A 21670-nucleotide genomic window follows, 5' to 3' on the forward strand; every position below is an offset into this window, starting at 1 on the left:
TTCAACCATAATGTAAATGGACTGAAGCCAAACTGCCAAAATGTCTTATGCTCTTTCTTAAAGTTTACATAATCAATAGAGTATGTTTTCGTGAAACACTAGTTCAGATTTGATCCCAGGATCCGACAATAATGACGACAAACAAAATAAGACGATCTGGAATTTGGAAGACCAGTACACTTAAATAAAAAAGCCAACTCAAAAGCACAAGATAAACGGCTAGCAGCTCCAGAGTTCAGCATCATCAGTGGTGTTTGAATGCTTCCTTTATGCAGAGCTCTGTACTAAGCGCTGGGGAGAATACAATACAGCAGAGTCGGTACACCCATTCCTTGCCCACAACTAGCTTACAGTTTAGAAAAAAGGCTTGAGTTGTAGGGGCCCCCAAGATTGAATAAGCAATACTTTTCTCCTCTAACACCAACCTTCTCACTGTAGCTCGACTTAGTCTGTCTCACCACTTTCCCTTTGCCCACATCCTCCTTCTGGCCCAGGACTCCATCAGTCCCATCTGAGAGACAAACACCCTCCCGTTTTCAAAGCCCAACTAAAATCGCAACTCTTCCCTTCCCTAAGACTTCCCTTCTGGATCGCCTATGCACTTTTAAACACTTTGATACCCCAGCCCTTCAGCGCTTCCATACATTTCCTTCTACTCTGCCATTTCCCCTATCTGTAATATACTTTAATGCCTGTCTCCTCTCTCTAGACTGTAAGCTCCTTATGGGCAATGTTCATGTCTACCTACTTTATTGTATTAAATTCACGATGGCATTTATTAAGCGCTTACTATGTGCAAAGCACTGTTCTAAGCACTGGGGAGGTTACGAGGTGATCAGGTTACCCCACGGGGGGCTCAGAGTCTTCACCCCCATTTTACAGATGAGGGAACTGAGGCCCAGAGAAGTGAAGTGACTTGCCCAAAAATCACACAGCTGACAGTTGGCGGAGCTGGGATTTGAACCCATGACCTCTGACTCCAAAGCCCGTGCTCTCTCCATTGAGCCACGGTGCTATACTCTCCCAAGTGCTCTGCACACGGTACGCATTCGATGAATAGCATTCACTGATTACCTGACGGTTGAAGTGGACGCTAGGCGCACGTAGGACTATTATAGTCTGGCCTCCCCTGGGCCCACAATGGTAACAGACCTCATTCCAGAGCCCAGGAGACCCCCAAACTACTACTATCCCATCTGTCCAGGAATCCCCCGAATGCCCAGCACTACCTTGGTTTTCCTCCAACCTCTCTGAATGCTCTTTCTCAGTGTCCTCCTGACACTCCTCCTCAGCCTCCCATCTTCTTACTATGGGGTCCCCCAGGGCTCTATTCTGGGTCCCTGAACACTTCTCTTGAGTTCATCTAGACTGTAAGCTCATTGTGGGCAGGGAATGTGTCTGTTTATTGTTGTATTCTCCCAAGCACTTCATTCATTCATATTTATTGGACGCTTACTGTGTGCAGAGCACTTGGAAAGTACAATTCGGCAAAAGAGACAATCCCTGCCCACAACGGGCTTACAGTCTAGAAGGGGGGAGATACACATCAAAACAAGTAAACAGGCATCAATATAAATAAAAAGAATTATAGATATATGCAGATATACCTAAGTACTGTGGGGCAGGGAGGGGGGATAGATGGTTTAGAGCAAAGGGAGCGAGTCAAGGTGATGCGGAGGGGATGGGGAGTTGATTAGGGGGGCCTAGTCTGGGAGGGCCTCCTGGAGGAGGTGAGCTTTCAGTAGGGCTTTGAAGTGGGGCGGGGAAGAGTGATTGTTTGGTGCATTTGAGGAGGGAGGGCATTCCAGGCCAGAGGTGGGACGTGGGCCTGGGTGGTCAACAGTGGGACAGACAAGAATGAAGCACAGTGAGAAGGTTAGCACCAGAGGAGCAGAGTGTGTGGGCTGGGATGTAAAAGGAGAGAAGGGAGGTGAGGTAAGTAGAGGCAAGGTGATGGAGAGCTTTGAAGCCAATAGTGAGGAGTTTTTGTCTGATATGGAGGTTGACTGGTAACCACTGGAGATTTTTGAGGAGGAGAGTGACATGCCCAGAACGTTTCTGTAGAAAGTTAATCAGGGCAGCAGAGTGAAGTATGGACTGAAGTGGGGAGAGACAGGAGGTTGGGAGGTCAGAAAGGAAAAGAATACAGTAATCCAGTCGGGATAGGATGAGTGATTGTACTAATGTGGTAGCGGTTTGGATGGAGAGGAAAGGGTGGATCTTACAGTGTTCTGCACACAGTAAGCACTCAATAAATAGGACTGAATGAATGAAGCTGCTCACATCACCTTTCTGTGGATCATCAATCATCAATCGTATTTATTGAGCGCTGTGTGCAGAGCACTGTACTAAGCGCTTGGGAAGTACAAGTTGGCAACATTTGGGATGCCTCCCAAATCTACCTGCTAGGCCTAACCTCATCTGATCTGCAGTCCTGCATCTCCTCTTGCCTCCAGGCGTCACACTGAGGTCACATCTCCTCCAAGAGGCCTTCCCCAATTAAGCCCTCTTTTCCCCGGCTTGATCTTCCTTATGCGTGGTCTATGCACTTGGATCTGGGACCTCTGAGTAACGTGATATTCACCCCACCCCCAAGCCCACAGCACTTATGTACATGACCAAATCATTTATAATGTATAAGTTAAAGATATGAACTGTGGTGCTTACTAAGCGCTTTAAAATATATATTATAGATTACCTAGGTGTTTATATTAACGTCTGTCTCCCCCTCCAAAATGTATGGGCAGGGAACATATCTGCTAATTCTGTTGCATTGTACTCTTCCAAGAATACATAGTAAGCATTCAAATACCTGGCCTGGAATCCCTCCCCTTCGATATACACCAGACCACCACTCTCCCACCCTTCAAAACCTTATTAAACTGACGTCTCCTCCAAGGGGCCTTCCCCGATTACGCCCTCCAACCCAGCTCTCTCTCTCTCTCTACCCTCTGTGCCGTCTATGCACTTGGATCTATATCCTTTTGGGAATACTCTTGGGATTCACCCTGCCCTCAGTCCTACAGCATTTATGTACCCATCCATAAATCATTTATATTAACGCCTGTCTCTCCATCTAGACTGTAAGGTCAGTGTGGGCAGGGAACATTTTTACCAACTCTGTTGTACTGTCCTCTCCCAAATCTTTGGTACAGTCCTCTGCACACAGTAAGCACTCACTAAATACCATGATTGATTGATTCAGACTCCTACACCCATGCTCTTTCCGCTAAGCCACATTTCTTCCTCCTGCACGACTCCCTTATCTGCCCTTTCCTTCTCTACCCAAAGGAATGCCAACCTGGTACAAGTGCTGTTTTCACAGTAAGGCTCTTCCACTGGCCTTCTTGCCGGTATCCCAGACCGCAGCCTCTCTTATCTCCAATCGACGCTGTGCAGGGATCACATTCCTAAGTGCCACGCGGTCCAAATTTCTCCTCAAAACCCTACCCTGTCGCTCCACAAACACAAACTCCTCACAGTCGACTTCAAGGCTCTCCAGTCAATAAGTAGAATTTATTAAATGCTTCCTCTGTGTGGAGTACTGTACTGAATGCTTGGGGGCATACAGTGGAGTTAGGACACATGATCTCTGTCTTCCAGTAGCTTCCAATCTAGCTGGGAAGACAGAGCCTAAAAGCAGTGTGGACTAGTGATAAGAGCATCAGCCTGGAAGTCAGAGGCCTTTTTTTTTTTTTAAAAAAAAAGGCATTTAAGCGCTTACTAGGTACTAAGCGTTGGGGTAGATAAGAGCATCAGCCTGGAAGTCAGAGACTTTTTAAAAAAAAAAAAATGGCATTTAAGCGCTTACTAGGTACTAAGCGTTGGGGTAGATAAAAGATAGGTTAGACACTGTCCCTGTCCCAAATGGGGCTCTGAGTCAATCCTCATTTTACAGATGAGGTCACTGAGACAGAGAAGTTAATAATAATAATAATAATGATGATGGTATTTGTTAAGCACTGACTGTGCCAGACTGGGGTGGCTGAGCTTAGGTACTAAGCGCTGGGGTGGCTACAAGCAAACCGAGTTAAGCGCTTAGTACAGTGCTCTGCACACAGTAAGCGCTCAATAAATATGACTGAATGAATGAATGAGTGGGACACAGTCCCTGTCTCATGCAGGGCTCACAGTCTCAATCCCCGTTTTACAGACGAGGTAACTGAGGCCCAGAGAAGTGAAATGACTTGCCCAGGGTCACCCACCAGACAAATGGCGGAGCCGGGATTAGAACCCATGACCTTCTGTCTCCCAGGCCCAGGCTCTACCCACTGTGCCAGGCTGCTCCTCTTAAGTGACTTGCCCAAGGTCACTCAGCAGATGAGTGGCAGAACCGGAATTAAAACACCGGTCCTTCTGACTCCGAGGCCTGCGCTCCATCCACTAGGCCACAATGCTTCTCACTTTGTCCCCTTCTACCTTGCCTCTCTGCTCTTTATTTTGTTAATATGTTTGGTTTTGTTCTCTGTCTCCCCCTTCTAGACTGTGAGCCCACTGTTGGGTAGAGGCCGTCTCTATATGCTGCCAACTTGGACTTCCCAAGCGCTTAGTACAGTGCTCTGCACACAGTAAGCGCTCAATAAATATGATTGATTGATTGATTCCTCCACCACCCAGCCCATATATTTCACTCCTCTAATGCCACCCTTCTCACTGTACCTCCATCTCGAGAAGCAGCGTGGCTCAGTGGAAAGAGCACGGGCTTTGGAGTCAGAGGTCATGGGTTCGAATCCCGGCTCCACCACATGTCTGCTGTGTGCCCTTGGGCAAGTCACTTAACTTCTCTGTGCCTCAGTTACCTCATCTGTAAAATGGGGTTGAAGACTGTGAGCCCCACGTGGGACAACCTGATCACCTTATATCCCCCCAGAGCTTAGAACAGTGCTTTGCACATAGTAAGCGCTTAACAAATGCCATCATCATCATCATCTCGCCACTGACCTCTTTCCTGCCTCCTCTCTCTGGCCAGCAACTCCCTCCTCCTCCATATATTAACCAGACCATCACCTTCCCCACCTTCAAGGCATTACTGAGGTCACACCTCCAACAAGAGGCCTTTGCTAAGTCCTCTTTTCCCCTATTGTTCTCCCTTCTACATCCTCCATGCACTTGGATCTGTGACCTTCGGGCAAGTGGTATTCATCCCACCCTCAGCCCCACAGCATTTATGGTCACATCTATAATTTGCTGGTTTATATTAATGCCCAACTAAACTGTAAGCTCATCTTGGGTAGCCAAATCGGTGAATAAATACAATTGATTGATTCACTAAGATGCATTCCAGGACATCACGTCACAAGTAGAAATGCTGTCACCAGAGGTAAAAATTATACCGGGAGACAGGGCATCTGGTTCCCCACTCTGAAGATTGTATTAATTTTATGACCAACTTTGTCTTTTTTTGTTATTTTTTTTTAAAAAGGCACTTTGTTCCCAGAATTATCACTGTATTACTACTACTGAATTATTACTGTAATAATTATTATTACTTAGGCTGTGAGCTCCATGTGAGATAGGGACTGTGCCTGACCTCATTATCCTGGATCTACCCCAGTGCTTAGTACACTGCCTGGCACTTAATAAAGAGCTTAATACCACAATTACTATTATTGTTATTAGAGTGGAACGTAGGTTTATCCAGTGGAATGTAGAGAACTAGACTCCTTTAGTTAATTCAGATTTATAAAATGGATCCTTTCTATTAGCTGGGCCAGAGAGGGACTATTCTCAGAAAAACAGTAATAGGATAAACGGTCTTTCACTGTACAGTGGAATCCATCCCTTAAAATCAGCACTAGGAAGCTGGGTAGTTTTCTGTCCAGTTCTCAACTCACCCGAAGGGTGGGTGAAAAACCATGAGCTTGTTCTATGAAGATTATTGTGCTTTGTTTTCCATTAAGCACCAAACCAGACACAGCATGTTTTATGAAGCAACAAACAATCAACCCCTGCATGTGACCGAGCAATATCCAAGTGAACCTTTCATAAGTCTGCTCTGGGTCTCAGAGGCCTATTATCCACTACAGTAATAAAAGAGAAATGTAGGATGGAAAACAGGAACTGACAAGTCACCCTCCTCCTCAAAAATCTCCAGTGGTTGCCTATCAACCTTCGTGTCAAGTAAAAACTCCTCACCATTGTCTTCAGAGCTCTCCATCACCTTGCCCTCTCCTACTTCACCTCCCTTCTCTCCTTCTCCAGCCCAGCCCGCGCACCCTCCGCCCCTCTGCCGCTAACCTCTTTACTGTGCCTCGTTCTCGCCTGTCCCGCCATCGACCCCTGGCCCACGTCCTACCAGTGGCCTGGAATGCCCTCCCTCCTCACATCCGCCAAACTAGCACACTTCCCTTTCGAAGCCCTAATGAAAGCTCACCTCCTCCAGGAGGCCTTCCCAGACTAAGCCCCCTTTTCCTCTGCTCCTCCTCCCCTCCCCATCACCCTGATTCCCTCCCTCTGCTCTATCCCCCTCCCTGCCCCACAGCACTTGTGTATATATGTACATATTCATTATTCTATTTATTTTATTAATGATCTGCATATATCTATAATTCTATTCATTTATATTGATGCTACTGATGCCTGTCTACTTGTTTTGTTGTCTGTCTCCCCCTTTCTAGACTGTGGGCAGAGATTGTCTCTGTTGGCGAATTGTCCTTTCCAAGCACTTAGTACAGCGCTCTGCACACATATTACTATTCTATTTATTTTATTTTGTTAGTATGTTTTGTTTTGTTGTCTGCCTCCCCCTTCTAGTCTGTGAGCCCGCTGCTGGGTAGGAACCGTCTCTATTTGTTGCCACCTTGTACTTCCCCAGCGCTTAGTACAGTGCTCTGCACACAGTAAGTGCTCAATAAATAGGATTGAATGTATGAATACGATTGAATGAATGAATGAATAATGCTGGTATTTGTTAAGTGCTTACTCTATGCGAGACATTGTTCTAAGCGCTGGGGTAGACACAAGGCAATCAGGTTGGACACAGTTCATGTCCCACATGGAGCTCGCGGTCTTAATCCCCGTTTTTCAGATGAGATAACTGAGGCACAGAGAAGTTAAGTGACTTGCCCAGATTCACACAGCAGACAAGTGGTGGGGCCGGGATTAGAACCCACGTACCACTGAGTCCCAGGCCTGTGCTCTACCATTAGGCCATGCTACTATCCAGCCCGAACATTTCTCTCCTCTAAGGCCAACCTACTCACCGTATCTCATCTATCTCACGGCCCCTGGCCTGGAAAGCCCTCTCTTTGTCTCCATTATCTCCAACAGACAATGACTCTCTTCACCTTCAAAGCATCTCCTCCAGGGAAGGAAAGCCTCCTTAATCGCTCATTTCCTCTTCTCCCACTCCTTTCCGCATTGGCCTGACTGGGTCCCTTAATTCACCTCTCCCTCAGCCCCACAGCCCTTAGGTACATATCCATAATTTACTTCTTTCTATTAATGTCTCTTTCCCCCTCTAGACTGTAAGCTCTTTGAGGGCAGGGAATGTGTCTGTTATATTGACTTTCCCAAGCACTTAGTACAGTGCCCTGTACACAGGAATCGCTCAATAAATACCATTGATTGATCTTGAATCTACCCCAGCGCTCAGAGCAGTGCTTAACACGGAAGCACTTAGCAAATACCGTTCAAAATAAATAAACAAAAGGAGGCAGAGAGGGCAACTAGGGGCAGAACCTAATAATATGAATAAGTGCAGTAGTTCTTAAGCACTCAAGAGCTTAGTACAGTGCTCTGCACACAGTAAACGCTCAATAAATACAATTGAATGAATGGAGTACTGTGCTAAATACTGGGGAATTAACAATCAGATTAGAGACAGTCGCTGCCCCAATCAGGGTTAGCAGGCTAAGATGTAGAGAGAAAAGATGAGGCAACTGAGGCACAGAGGTTATATGGCTCGACAAGGTCACCCAGAAAGCCACATAACCAAGTAGGCTCAGGGTCTCCTACTCCCACATATTTGTTCATTCTAGCAGGCCACGCTGCCGTCGGGTTCCTTCTAGCCTCCGTCACCTTCGGAACCTGCTGGTTTCTAAGACGTGCTTCGGAAAAGTTTCCAAGCTAGAGACATGTAAACAGATGAGGTGGTTTCTTATTTTTATTCCACTTCTCCATTCTACAGATTTCTGTTTCCGTGATTCCAGAAATAATTATTGAGCCACTATGGGGTTCATAACCATTCACTGGGCACTCTCAGAAAAAAACCATGGACCTCTATTTTCCGCAGGAATGGTTTCAGGTGGTAATTCATTTAACTGTATTTACTGAGAGCTTACTTCGTGCAAAGCACTGTACTAAGCGATTGAGTACGGTACTAAGCAGATAAGGAGGGTACTGCCGTTGTCTCAGGGGGCAATGGGAGGGTCAGGTGTACTGGACGCTCCCGAGACGGGAGACGAGTAGGAGCTTCCCAAGGAGGCTTCCCCATCTTCCTTCTCTCCCTGGGACCCTGAGCTGTTGGCCTGAGACCCCCATCCCAGTCCTGACTGATGCCAAAGTCCAGGGCCCCCGGGAGCCGGCCTTCCACTCTGGCTCAGCCCCCTTTTAGACTGTGAGCCCACTGTTGGGTAGGAACTGTCTCTATATGTTGCCAACTTGTACTTCCCAAGCGCTTAGTACAGTGCCCTGCACACAGTATGCGCTCAATAAATACAATTGATGATGATGATGATGATGATGTGAGACTGGGGGCTTCATGCACAGCAGTCAAGCTCGCTCCCTGGGGCTTTCCCTCCCTCTGGGCTCCCCCTCACCCTGCCCCAGGTGGTGGGCGTCCTATCGGAGGGGGCTGGCTGAGCCCCCTGCCCTCCTCGTGGGCACTGTGCCTAAGCTAGGCCCATCCCTGCTCTACAGACAGCCGGTGGGGAAGAAGAAGAGGGAAAGATAATAATAATAATAATGGTATTTGTTAAGTGCTTACTATGTGCAAAGCACTGTTCTAACCGCTGGGGAGGTTACAAGGTGATTAGGTTGTCCCGGGGGAGGGGGGCTCACAGTTTTAATCCCCATTTTATAACTGAGGCCCAGAGAAGTTAAGTGACTTGCCCAAAGTCACACAGTTGGTGGAGCTGGGATTTGAACCCATGATCTCTGACTCCAATGCCCAGGCTCTTTCCAGTGAGCCACACTGCCTGGGATGGGGAGGGGGCTTGGTTTCTGAATGGGGGGCAGTGGGGGAGAATGCCCGCTATGGAGGAAGAACGCGCCAGCCAGGAATTTGCTGGAACTTACTTCATTCATTCAATCGTATTTATTGAGCGCTTACTGTGTGCAGAGCACTGTACTAAGCGCTTGGGAAGTACAAGTCGGCAACATACAGAGACAGTCCCTACCCAACAGCAGGCTCACCGTCTAGAAGGGGGAGACAGACAACAAAGCAACACATATAAACCATGGCATACTTATGCCTTTTGCGTAGACTTAGACATATTTAGACTGTTAGCCCCATGTGGGACATGGACTGTGTCCAGCCTGATTATCTTCTATCTACCCCAGCGTTTAGTACAGTGCTTGGAACACAGTGCTTGACCAGTACCACTATTACTCTTATTTAACTAGTTCCTACCATCAGAGAAGCAGTGAGGCTCAGTGGAAAGAGCCCAGGCTTTGGAGTCAGAGGTCACGGGTTCAAATCGCAGCTCTGCCAATTGTCAACTGTGTGACTTTGGGCAAGTCACTTAACTTCTCTGTGCCTCAGTTACCTCATCTGTAAAATGGGGATTAAGACTGTGAGCCCCACATATCCCCCCAAGGCTTAGAACAGTGCTTTGCACATAATAAGCGCTTAACAAATACCATCATTATTATTATTAGGCCACCGACAGCTTGCTCAGTCCTTCCTCCTACCTCAGGTCCCTCACTCTTCAGCTCTACCAAATACGGCTCTCCCCATCGTCAAAGCCCTTCTGAAATCCCTCTTCCTTCAGGAGGCTTTTTCTGATTCTTTTCTGTCCTAACAACACCTGAAACACTTCGGTATGGACTTACATATGCTACTACATAGGCTCTTTCGTATCCATACATCCATCTTTCCATTTCCTTCTTCCTAGTATCTACAATTTAATTTGTGTCTGTCTCCCCTGCTAGACTGCAAGCTACCTGAAGGTATGGATCAGGTCTTCTAACTGTTATCTCCCAAGTGCTTCCACATGTTTTATTGATTGACTGATTGGAAATCAGACAACATCATTTCTATCTCCCTGGAGTGTTGGCCATCCAGCTATCATTTTTAATATTTGGCAGTTCTTCAATTTTAGGAAACAAAATAAATATTGGCGTGCTATTCAAAAGGATACTACCATATTCTATCAGTATAACAGCAGTTTTATCTGACAGTTCAGCAGCAGGATAAGGATTCTGATTTCCAAAAAAAGTCACAAAACGTTGAGCATTTTTGTTCTCAAGCCTCGATCTGCCCAAAGAGTTTTCGGGTACAAGATGGGCTGGGGGGTGGGGGGAGTCATTTTTGACTATTAGACTTGCACAGGTACTATTATAGGACTGTAGATGATTGTGCTGTGGTAATCCTTAGGTCACTGGTTCGAATCCAGCTCGAAGGGGAGGAGTAATTTTTATTTGTACTTCCCAAGCGCTTAGTACAGTGCTCTGCCCACAGTAAGCGCTCAATAAATACGACTGAATGAATGAACTATTACAAACACCTAACGGCTTGCGTACCATGACATACTACCCACGCAATGGGCATTTAGATTAAGAATTTGTGGGTGGGGGGAGAGGAGAGACATGACGCCCAAGTAGGGAGACTTCTCTCACTCCTTACTTATACTGAAAATGATAGGGTCCAAATATTTACAACTCCTTTAAAAGTGAAATTACTTTAAATCTTCTGACGGCTTGTATTACAACAGTGGAGTCAAATTTTCTGGCTTCAGTTCCCGGCCCCTGCCAGGGGAGACCTTGAGCAGGGGCAGATAACAACCTTCCTAACTTTTATAACGGTGAGAAAGAAGGACACTAGTAAGATGGGCCCCAACAGTGACTTCTGGTCGGAAACATTTAGGGCCTGGAGTCCTGCCACTCCTTTCATTTTTGTGGTCATCCTTTCTCTTTTGCATTTCTGTCGGACACGCCTGTCTCCAACCTCCGGCCTCTTTTCATTCTCGGAGTGTGAGCCTGAGGCCAGCACTTAGTACAGTGTTTTACACTTAGTAAAGTGCAAAATAAATATTCCTTTAATTCTAAAGCTAACTCAGTGAGCAGAACGAGACCTTTCATAACTGCCATGTTTTAATTTCCTCGCCAGATTAGCTTAAGCAATTAAAACTATCATCTAAATGTCTCTCCATTCTTATTCATTCGTTCAATCGAATTTATGGATCACTTACTGGGTGCAGAGCACTGTATTAAGAGCTTGGAAAGTGCAATTCAGTAAGAAATAGATCATCAGATCGTAGTCGCAAATACTACACCCTTCAGAGTGTTTTATTTTTCCCATTACTCATTCTTAAATCCTACTTTTTAGATGCACCATCTTGATTGCTAGAATAATAATAATAATAATAATAATAATGGTATTTGTTAAACGCTTTCTTTGTGACAAGCACTGGTTTAGACAGCTTGTCGCAGGGGCTGGAATCGTATAGCACGAATGGATCGCATTGCACGAAAGAAGAAAAGCTTAGCCCGCCAAGGGAGAAGGCTGGAAGTGGTCCTGGGGGTCTTTAACGACCCCTACAAGGTTAAGGCACTTCCCCCTACTTCGTGGCATCAGCGCTTAGAACAGTGTTTGGCACGTAGGAAGCGTTTAATAAATCAATCAATCATATTTATTGAGCGCTTACTGTGTGCAGAGCACTGTACTAAGCGCTTGGGAAGTACAAGTTGGCAACATAAACAAATGCCATCATCCTTATTATCTAAGCAAGCTTCAGTGCTGAGAATAATAATAATAATGATGGCATTTGTTAAGCGCTTACTATGTGCCAAGCACTGTTTTAAGTGCTGGGACGGATAAATCCAGATAATTACAGAGAAGCAGCGCGGCTCAGTGGAAAGAACCCGGGCTTGGGAGTCAGAGGTCGTGGGTTCAAATCCCAGCTCTGCCAATTGTCAGCTGGGTGACTTTGGGCAAGTCACTTCACTTCTCTGGGCCTCAGTTACCTCATCTGTAAAATGGGGATGAAGACTGTAAGCCCCACGTGGGACAACCCGCTCACTCTGTATCCTCCCTAGCACTTAGAACAGTGTTTTGCACATAGTAAGTGCTTAACAAATGCCATCATTACTAATATTCCAGCACTCAGAACAGTGCTTTGCACACAGTAAGTGCTTAATAAATGCCATTATTATTATTATTATTCAGACGGAACAGGGCTTGGCACGTAGGAAGCGCTCAACAAATGCCATTATTATTATCTAACCAAGCTTCGGCACTTAGAACACTAATAATGACGGGGTTTGTTAAGCACTCACTTTGTAAAAGCCCTGTTCTAAGCGCTGGGACCGATAAACCCAGATGGAACAGGGCTTGGCACGTAGGAAGCACTCAACAAATGCCATTATTATTACTTCCCAAGCGCTTAGTACAGTGCTCTGCACACAGTCAGCGCTTGATAAATACGATTGATTGATTGATTGATCTAACCAAGCTTCGGTGCTTAGAATACTAATAATGATGGGGTTTGTTAAGCGCTCACTTCGTGCCAAGTCCTGTTCTAAGCACTGGGACCGATAAACCCAGATAGAGCAGGGCTTGGCACGTAGGAAGCGCTCAACAAATGCCATTATTATTACTTCCCAAGCGCTTAGTACAGTGCTCTGCACACAGTAAGCGCTCAATAAATACGATTGACACTGATCTAACCAAGCTTCGGCGCTTAGAATACTAATAATGACGGGGTTTGTTAAGCGCTCACTTCGTGCCAAGCCCTGTTCTAAGCGCTGGGACCGATAAATCCAGATAGAGCAGGGCTTGGCAAGTAGGAAGCGCTCAACAAATGCCATTATTATTACTTCCCTAGCACTTAGTACAGTGCTCTGCACACAGTAAGCACTCAATAAATACGATTGATTGATTGATCTAACCAAGCTTCGGCGCTTAGAACACTAATAATGATGGGGTTTGTTAAGCGCTCACTTCGTGCCAAGCCCTGTTCTAAGCGCTGGGACCGATAAACCCAGATAGAACAGGGCTTGGCCCGTAGGAAGCACTCAACAAATGCCATTATTATTATCTAACCAAGCTTCGGCACTTAGAATAATAATAATGACGGGGTTTGTTAAGTGCTCACTTCGTGCCAAGTCCTGTTCTAAGCGCTGGGACCGATAAACCCAGATAGAGCAGGGCTTGGCACGTAGGAAGCGCTCAACAAATGCCATTATTTACTTCCCAAGCACTTAGTACAGTGCTCTGCACACAGTAAGCGCTCAATAAATACGATTGACATTGATTGATCTAACCAAGCTTCGGCGCTTAGAATAATAATAATAATAACGATGGGGTTTGTTAAGCGCTCGCTTCGTGCCAAGCCCTGCTCTAAGCGCTGGGACCGATAAACCCACATAGAACAGGGCTTGGCACATAGGAAGCGCTCAACAAATGCCATTATTATTATTATCTAACCAAGCTTCGGCGCTTAGAATACTAATAATGACGGGGTTTGTTAAGCGCTCACTTCGTGCCAAGCCCTGTTCTAAGCGCTGGGACCGATAAACCCAGATAGAGCAGGGCTTGGCACGTAGGAAGCGCTCAACAAATGCCATTATTATTACTTCCCAAGCGCTTAGTACAGTGCTCTGCACACAGTAAGCGCTCAATAAATACGATTGATTGATTGATTGATTGATCTAACCAAGCTTCGGTGCTTAGAATACTAATAATGATGGGGTTTGTTAAGCGCTCAGTTCATGCCAAGCCCTGTTCTAAGCACTGGGACTGATAAACCCAGATAGAACAGGGCTTGGCATGTAGGAAGCGCTCAACAAATGCCATTATTATTACTTCCCAAGCGCTTAGTACAGTGCTCTGCACACAGTAAGCGCTCAATAAATACGATTGATTGATTGATCTAACCAAGCTTCGGCGCTTAGAATACTAATAATGATGGGGTTTGTTAAGCGCTCACTTCGTGCCAAGCCCTGTTCTAAGCGCTGGGACCGATAAACCCAGATAGAACAGGGCTTGGCACGTAGGAAGCGCTCAACAAATGCCATTATTATTACTTCCCTAGTGCTTAGCACAGTGCTCTGCACACAGTAAGTGCTCAATAAATACGATTGACATTGATTGATTGATCTAACCAAGCTTCGGCGCTTAGAATAATAATACTAACGATGGGGTTTGTTAAGCGCTCACTTCGTGCCAAGCCCTGTTCTAAGCGCTGGGACCGATAAACCCAGATAGAACAGGGCTTGGCACGTAGGAAGCGCTCAACAAATGCCATTATTATTACTTCCCAAGCGCTTAGTACAGTGCTCTGCACACAGTAAGCGCTCAATAAATACGATTGATTGATTGATTGATCTAACCAAGCTTCGGTGCTTAGAATACTAATAATGATGGGGTTTGTTAAGCGCTCAGTTCATGCCAAGCCCTGTTCTAAGCACTGGAACTGATAAACCCAGATAGAACAGGGCTTGGCATGTAGGAAGCGCTCAACAAATGCCATTATTATTACTTCCCAAGCGCTTAGTACAGTGCTCTGCACACAGTAAGCGCTCAATAAATACGATTGATTGATTGATCTAACCAAGCTTCGGCGCTTAGAATACTAATAATGATGGGGTTTGTTAAGCGCTCACTTCGTGCCAAGCCCTGTTCTAAGCGCTGGGACCGATAAACCCAGATAGAACAGGGCTTGGCACGTAGGAAGCGCTCAACAAATGCCATTATTATTACTTCCCTAGCGCTTAGCACAGTGCTCTGCACACAGTAAGTGCTCAATAAATACGATTGACATTGATTGATTGATCTAACCAAGCTTCGGCGCTTAGAATAATAATACTAACGATGGGGTTTGTTAAGCGCTCACTTCGTGCCAAGCCCTGTTCTAAGCGCTGGGACCGATAAACCCAGATAGAACAGGGCTTGGCACGTAGGAAGCGCTCAACAAATGCCATTATTATTATCTAACCAAACTTCGGCGCTTAGAATAATAATAATGACGGGTTTTGTTAAGCGCTCACTTCGTGCCAAGCCCTGTTCTAAGCGCTGGGACCGATAAACCCAGATAGAGCAGGGCTTGGCACGTAGGAAGCGCTCAACAAATGCCATTATTATTACTTCCCAAGCGCTTAGTACAGTGCTCTGCACACAGTAAGCGCTCAATAAATACGATTGATTGATTGATTGATTGATCTAACCAAGCTTCGGTGCTTAGAATACTAATAATGACGGGGTTTGTTAAGCGCTCACTTCGTGCCAAGCCCTGTTCTAAGCGCTGGGACTGATAAACCCAGATAGAACAGGGCTTGGCATGTAGGAAGCGCTCAACAAATGCCATTATTATTACTTCCCAAGCGCTTAGTACAGTGCTCTGCACACAGTAAGCGCTCGATAAACACGATTGATTGATTGATCTAACCAAGCTTCGGCGCTTAGAATACTAATAATGATGGGGTTTGTTAAGAGCTCACTTCGTGCCAAGCCCTGTTCTAAGCGCTGGGACACATAAACCCAGATAGAACAGGGCTTGGCACGTAGGAAGCGCTCAACAAATGCCATTATTATTACTTCCCAAGCGCTTAGTACAGTGCTCTGCACACAGTAAGCGCTCAATAAATACGATTGACATTGACTGATCTAACCAAGCTTCGGCGCTTAGAATACTAATAATGACGGGGTTTGTTAAGCGCTCACTTCGTGCCAAGCCCTGTTCTAAGCGCTGGGACACATAAACCCAGATAGAACAGGGCTTGGCACGTAGCAAGCGCTCAACAAATGCCATTATTATGATCTAACCAAGCTTCGGCGCTTAGAATACTAATAATGATGGGGTTTGTTAAGCGCTCACTTCGTGCCAAGCCCTGTTCTAAGCGCTGGGACCGATAAACCCAGATAGAACAGGCCTTGGCACGTAGGAAGCGCTCAACAAATGCCATTATTATTACTTCCCAAGCGCTTAGTACAGTGCTCTGCACACAGTCAGCGCTCGAGAAATACGATTGATTGATTGATTGATCTAACCAAGCTCCGGCGCTTAGAATACTAATAATGATGGGGTTTGTTAAGCGCTCACTTTGTGCCAAGCCCTGTTCTAAGCGCTGGGACACATTACAATAATAATAATAATAATAATAATAGCATTTATTAAGCGCTATGTGCAAAGCACTGTTCTAAGCGTTCGGAGGATACAAGGTAATCACGTTGTTCCACGTGGGGCTCACAGTCCTCCTCCCCATTTTCCAGATGAGGTCACTGAGGCCCAGAGAAGCGAAGTGACTTGCCCAAAGCCACACAGCTGACAATCGGCAGACAACTGGTATTTATTTATTTATTTTACTTGTACATATCTGTTCATTTTATTTTGTTAGTATGTTTGGTTTTGTTCTCTGCCTCCCCCTTTTAGACTGTGAGCCCACTGCTGGGTAGGGCCTGTCTCTGTTACCAACTTGGACTTCCCAAGCGCTTAGTCCAGCGCTCTGCACACAGTGAGCGCTCAATAAATATGATGATGATGATGATGATGACCCCTGGCTCCAAACCCCGATAGAACAGGGCTGGGCACGTGGGACCAGAGCCGGGATTCGCACCCATGACCTCCGGCTCCAAAGCCGGGGCTCTTTCCGCCGAGCCCCGCTGCTTCTCCAGCAGAGAAACCCCGATAGAAGAGGGCTCGGGAGGCGCTCCCAAACACCACCGCTCTTCTTATTTTCGGGGGAAAACGAGTCCGTTATTGCACAATTAACCCAGATCTCACTTCGGTGGGACTCGGCGGCGGAAAACTCGGGAAAGTGGCCCGACTGAGTTGGAGGGGCCCGGAGCATCATTCATTCATTCACTCATTCATTCATTCGTCCAACCGCGCCGACTGCGCGCCCCGCACGGGACTAAGCGCTCGGAAAGTAGAAAGGGGCGACGGCGAGAGCCGGTCCCCGCCCTCCCGCTCCGCCCCGCCCCGCTTACCGAGCAGCCCGGTGGTCCAGAGGGCGCGGCGGGGGCGCGGCGTGGGGCGCAGCGTTGGGCGCAGCGTGCCGCGCAGCGCGGCGGCCAGGCGGGCCAGCGGCGTGGGCGGCGCTGTCGGCGTTGGCGCTGGCGTTGTTGGCGTGGGGGGCTGAGCCCTCCTGCGCTCGGCCTGCGCCGCCCCGCCGGACCGCCGACCCCGCGGGCCCCACCGACTCCCCGCCGCCGCCGCCGCCGCCGCCTCCCCCCCGCGTGGCTTGCTCTTCGCCTGCATGGCGGGCGGGCTCCCGCCGGCCGGAGGGGGCGGTGCCTCCCGTTGCCTCGGCGACCGCGGCGCGCCACGGAGCATGCGCCGGAGCGCCGGGGGCGCGCACCGCCCCCCCTCCCCCGGGCTCAGTCGCGGGGGCGGGGCTCTGCGCAGGCGCGCTGCTGCCGGAACGCTGCCAATAATAACGGTATTTGTTAATCAATCAATCAGATTTATTGAGCGCTTACTGAGTGCGGAGCACTGGGCGAAGCGCTTGGGAAGTCCAAGTTGGCAACATAGAGAGACGGTCCCTACCCACCAGTGGGCTCACGGTCTAAAAGGGGGAGACGGAGAACAAAACCAAACATACTAACATACTCCCTCTGCCCCTCCGCCAAGCTAGCTCTCTTCCTCCCTTCAAGGCCCTGCTGAGAGCTCACCTCCTCCAGGAGGCCTTCCCAGACTGAACCCCCTCCTTCCTCTCCCCCCCGCCTTACCTCCTTCCCTTCCCCACAGCACCTGTATATATGTATATATGGTTGTACATATTTATTCCTCTATTTATTTATTTTACTTGTACATTTCTATCCTACTTATTTTATTTTGTTGGTATGTCTGGTTCTGTTCTCTGTCTCCCCCTTTTAGACTGTGAGCCCGCTGTTGGGTAGGGACTGTCTCTATGTGATGCCAATTTGTACTTCCCAAGCGCTTAGTACAGTGCTCTGCGCATAGTAAGCGCTCAATAAATACGATTGACTGATTGATTGGTTAACGCAATAGAATAAATAGAATAGATATGGACAAGGAAAATAGAGTAATGACTATGTGCAAACATATATACATATATACAGGTGCTGTGGGGGAGGGAAGGAGGTGAGATGGGGGGGATGGAGAGGGGGACGGCGGGGAGAGGAAGGAAGGGGCTCAGTCTGGGAAGGCCTCCTGGAGGAGGTGAGCTCTCAGCAGGGCCTTGAAGGGAGGAAGAGAGCGAGCTTGGCGGATGGGCAGAGGGAGGGCATTCCAGGCCAGGGGAATCAATCAATCAATCAATCGTATTTATTGAGCGCTTACTATGTGCAGAGCACTGTACTAAGCGCTTGGGAAGTACAAATTGGCATCACATAGAGACAGTCCCTACCCAACAGTGGGCTCACAGTCTTAAAGGGGGAGACAGAGAACAGAACCAAACATACCAACAAAATAAAATAAGTAGGATAGAAATGTACAAGTAAAATAAATAAATAAATAAATAAATAAATAAATAAATAGAGTAATAAATATGTAATAAATAAATAGGGGAAGGACGTGGGCCGGGGGTCGATGGCGGGACAGGCGAGGACGAGGTTAAGCGCTTACCATGTGCACTGTTCAAAGTGCGGGGGGGATACAAGGGGATCAGGTTGTCCCACGGGGGGCTCACAGCCAGCTCTCTTCCTCCCTTCAAGGCCCTACTGAGAGCTCACCTCCTCCAGGAGGCCTTCCCACACTGAGCCCCTTCCTTCCTCTCCCCCTCGTCCCCTCACCTTACCTCCTTCCCTCCCCCACAGCACCTGTATATATGTATATATGTTTGTGCGTATTTATTTATTTATTTTACTTGTACATATCTATTCTATTTTATTTTGTTAGTATGTTTGGTTTTGTTCTCCGTCTCCCCCTTTTAGACTGTGAGCCCACTGTTGGGTAGGGACCGTCTCTATATGTTGCCGACTTGGACTTCCCAAGCGCTTAGTACAGTGCTCTGCACACAGTAAGCGCTCAATAAATACGATTGATTGACTCTATTTATTTTACTTGTACCTATCTATTCTATTTATTTTATTTTGTTAGTATGTTTGGTTTTGTTCTCTGTCTCCCCCTCTTAGACTGTGAGCCCGCTGTTGGGTAGGGACTGTCTCTATCTGTTGCCGACTTGTACTTCCCAAGCGCTTCGTACAGTGCTCTGCACACAGTAAGTGCTCAATAAATACGATTGATTGATTGATTGATTCATCCCCATTTGACAGATGAGGGAACTGAGGCCCACAGAAGTGAAGTGACCTGCCCAAAGTCACCCAGCTGACAAGTGGCAGGGTCGGGATTTGAACCCACGACCCAACCCAAGCCCGGGCTCTTTCCACTAAGCCACGTTGCTTCTCTAATAATAATAATAATAATCAGGGTATTTGTTATGCGCTTACTATGTGCAAAGTACTGTTCTAAGCACAGGGGGGATACAAGGTGATCAGGTTGTCCCACGGGGGGCTCACAGTCTTCATCCCCATTTTAGAGATCAGGGAACTGAGGCACAGAGGAGTTAAGTGACCTGCCCAAAGTCACACAGCTGACAAGTGGCGGGGTCGGAATTTGAACCCATGACCTCTGACTCCCAAGCCCGGGCTCTTTCCACTGAGCCACGCTGCTTCTCTAATAATAATAATAATGATGGTATTTGTTAAGCGCTTACTATGTGCAAAGCACTGTTCTAAGCACTGGGGGGATACAAGGTGATCAGGTTGTCCCACGGGGGGCTCACAGTCTTCATCCCCATTTTAGAGATCAGGGAACTGAGGCACAGAGGAGTTAAGTGACCTGCCCAAAGTCACACAGCTGACAAGTGGCGGGGTCGGGATTTGAACCCACGACCTCTGACTCCCAAGCCCGGGCTCTTTCCACTGAGCCATGCTGCTTCTCTAATAATAATGATGGTATTTGTTAAGCGCTTACTATGTGCAAAGCACTGTTCTAAGCGCTGGGGAGGATACAAGGTGATCAGGTTGTCCCACGGGGGGCTCACAGTCTTCATCCCCATTTTAGAGATGAGGGAACTGAGGCAAAGAGGAGTTAAGTGACTTGCCCAAAGTCACACAGTTGACAATTGGCAGAGCCAGAATTTGAACCCATGACCTCGGACTCCAAAGCCCAGGATCTTTCCACTGAGCCACGCTGCTTCTTTTATGAATGAAATTACAGTAGAAGAAATAAAAAAAAAAGTTACAGGGAGGTACCTACAGTAGGAAAGGAGTCCAGAGTAGCCTGCCGCATGACATCAGTATTTAGTATTCAGTATTTATTATTATTATATGTGTTAAGCGCTTACTATGTGTATTATTCAGTATTTATTATTATTATATTTGTTAAGCACTTACTATGTGCATTCAGTATTTGTTAAGCGCTTACTACGTGCATTATTCAGTATTTATTATTATGATTATTATTGTATTTGTTAAGCGCTTACTATGTGCCAAGCACTGTTCTAAACGCTGGGGGAGATAGGTAATCAGGTTGTCCCAGGTGGGGCTCACAGTCTTGGGTGGGGACCGCCTCTATATGTTGACGATCTGTCCTCTCCCAAGCGCTTAATACAGTGCTCTGCACACAGTAAGCGCTCAATAAATACGACTGAATGAATGAATCCCCATTTGACAGATGAGGGAACTGAGGCCCAGGGTAATGAAGTGACTTGACCAAGGTCACACAGCAGACCAGTGGCGGAGGAGGATTTGAACCCACGCCTGCGCTCTATCCACTAGGCCATGCTGCTTCCTGAGAGCTTTATTGAGAGCTTACTGTGTGCAGGGCACTGTACTAAGCGCTTGGGAGAGTACGATGCAACAAGCAGACACATTCCCTGCCCACAGTAAAAATAGAATGTATTAAGGACCTACTGAATGCAAAACGAGATGGGAAAGAATGCACTGGTGGGAATTGGATTGTTCATTCCATCTGTATGCAAGAGAGTACAATACAACAGAATTAGTAGATACCTTCCCTGTCCATAAAGAGCATACAGTCTAGAGGGGAGAAGACATCAATATAAATCATTTATAATATATAATTTAAAGATACACCTTCCCTGTCCATAACGCGCATACAGTTTAGAGGGGAGCGGACATTAATATAAATCATTTATAATATATAATTTAAAGATACATACGTAAGTGCTGTGGGGTGGGGTGAATATTAAATGCCCAAAGGTCACGTGACGCAGAAGGGAGAAGAAGCCAGGTGAGCCCGTTGTTGGGTAGGGACTGTCTCTATATGTTGCCAACTTGTACTTCCCAAGCGCTTAGTACAGTGCTCTGCGCACAGTTAGCGCTCAGTAAATACGATTGAATGAATGAAAAGAGGGTTAATCAAGGAAAGCCTCTTAATAAAAATCGTAATAATAATGGTGTTTGGTAAGCGCTTACTACATGCCAGGCACTGTACTAAGCATTGGATACAAGCAAATCTGGTTGTCACAGTCCCTGTCCTACTTAGGGCACTTAGAAGCAGCGTGGCTCAGTGGAAAGAACCCGGGCTTTGGAGTCAGGGGTCATGGGTTCGAATCCCGCTCCCCCAATTGCCAGCTCTGT

The 21670-nt window shown here is 47.0% G+C and overlaps 1 protein-coding gene and 1 non-coding gene across 2 annotated transcripts in view; one reads left to right on the plus strand and one right to left on the minus strand.

Moving 5' to 3' along the window:
• Positions 1 to 17435, minus strand: part of DPY19L1 (dpy-19 like C-mannosyltransferase 1) — a 114647-nt gene extending 97212 nt beyond the window's left edge. The window contains exon 1 of the mRNA XM_038761986.1: positions 17090 to 17435. Within this exon, the coding sequence (XP_038617914.1) occupies positions 17090 to 17435 (346 nt within the window). The remainder of the gene's footprint in view (positions 1 to 17089) is intronic.
• Positions 11622 to 11752, plus strand: LOC119924673. Its single transcript, XR_005449372.1, has one exon. It is a non-coding gene; the product is annotated as a U6atac minor spliceosomal RNA (small nuclear RNA).
• Positions 17436 to 21670: the final 4235 nt, after the last annotated feature.

The sequence above is a fragment of the Tachyglossus aculeatus genome, chromosome 2, assembly GCF_015852505.1.
Source record: "Tachyglossus aculeatus isolate mTacAcu1 chromosome 2, mTacAcu1.pri, whole genome shotgun sequence".
NCBI lineage: Eukaryota > Metazoa > Chordata > Mammalia > Monotremata > Tachyglossidae > Tachyglossus > Tachyglossus aculeatus.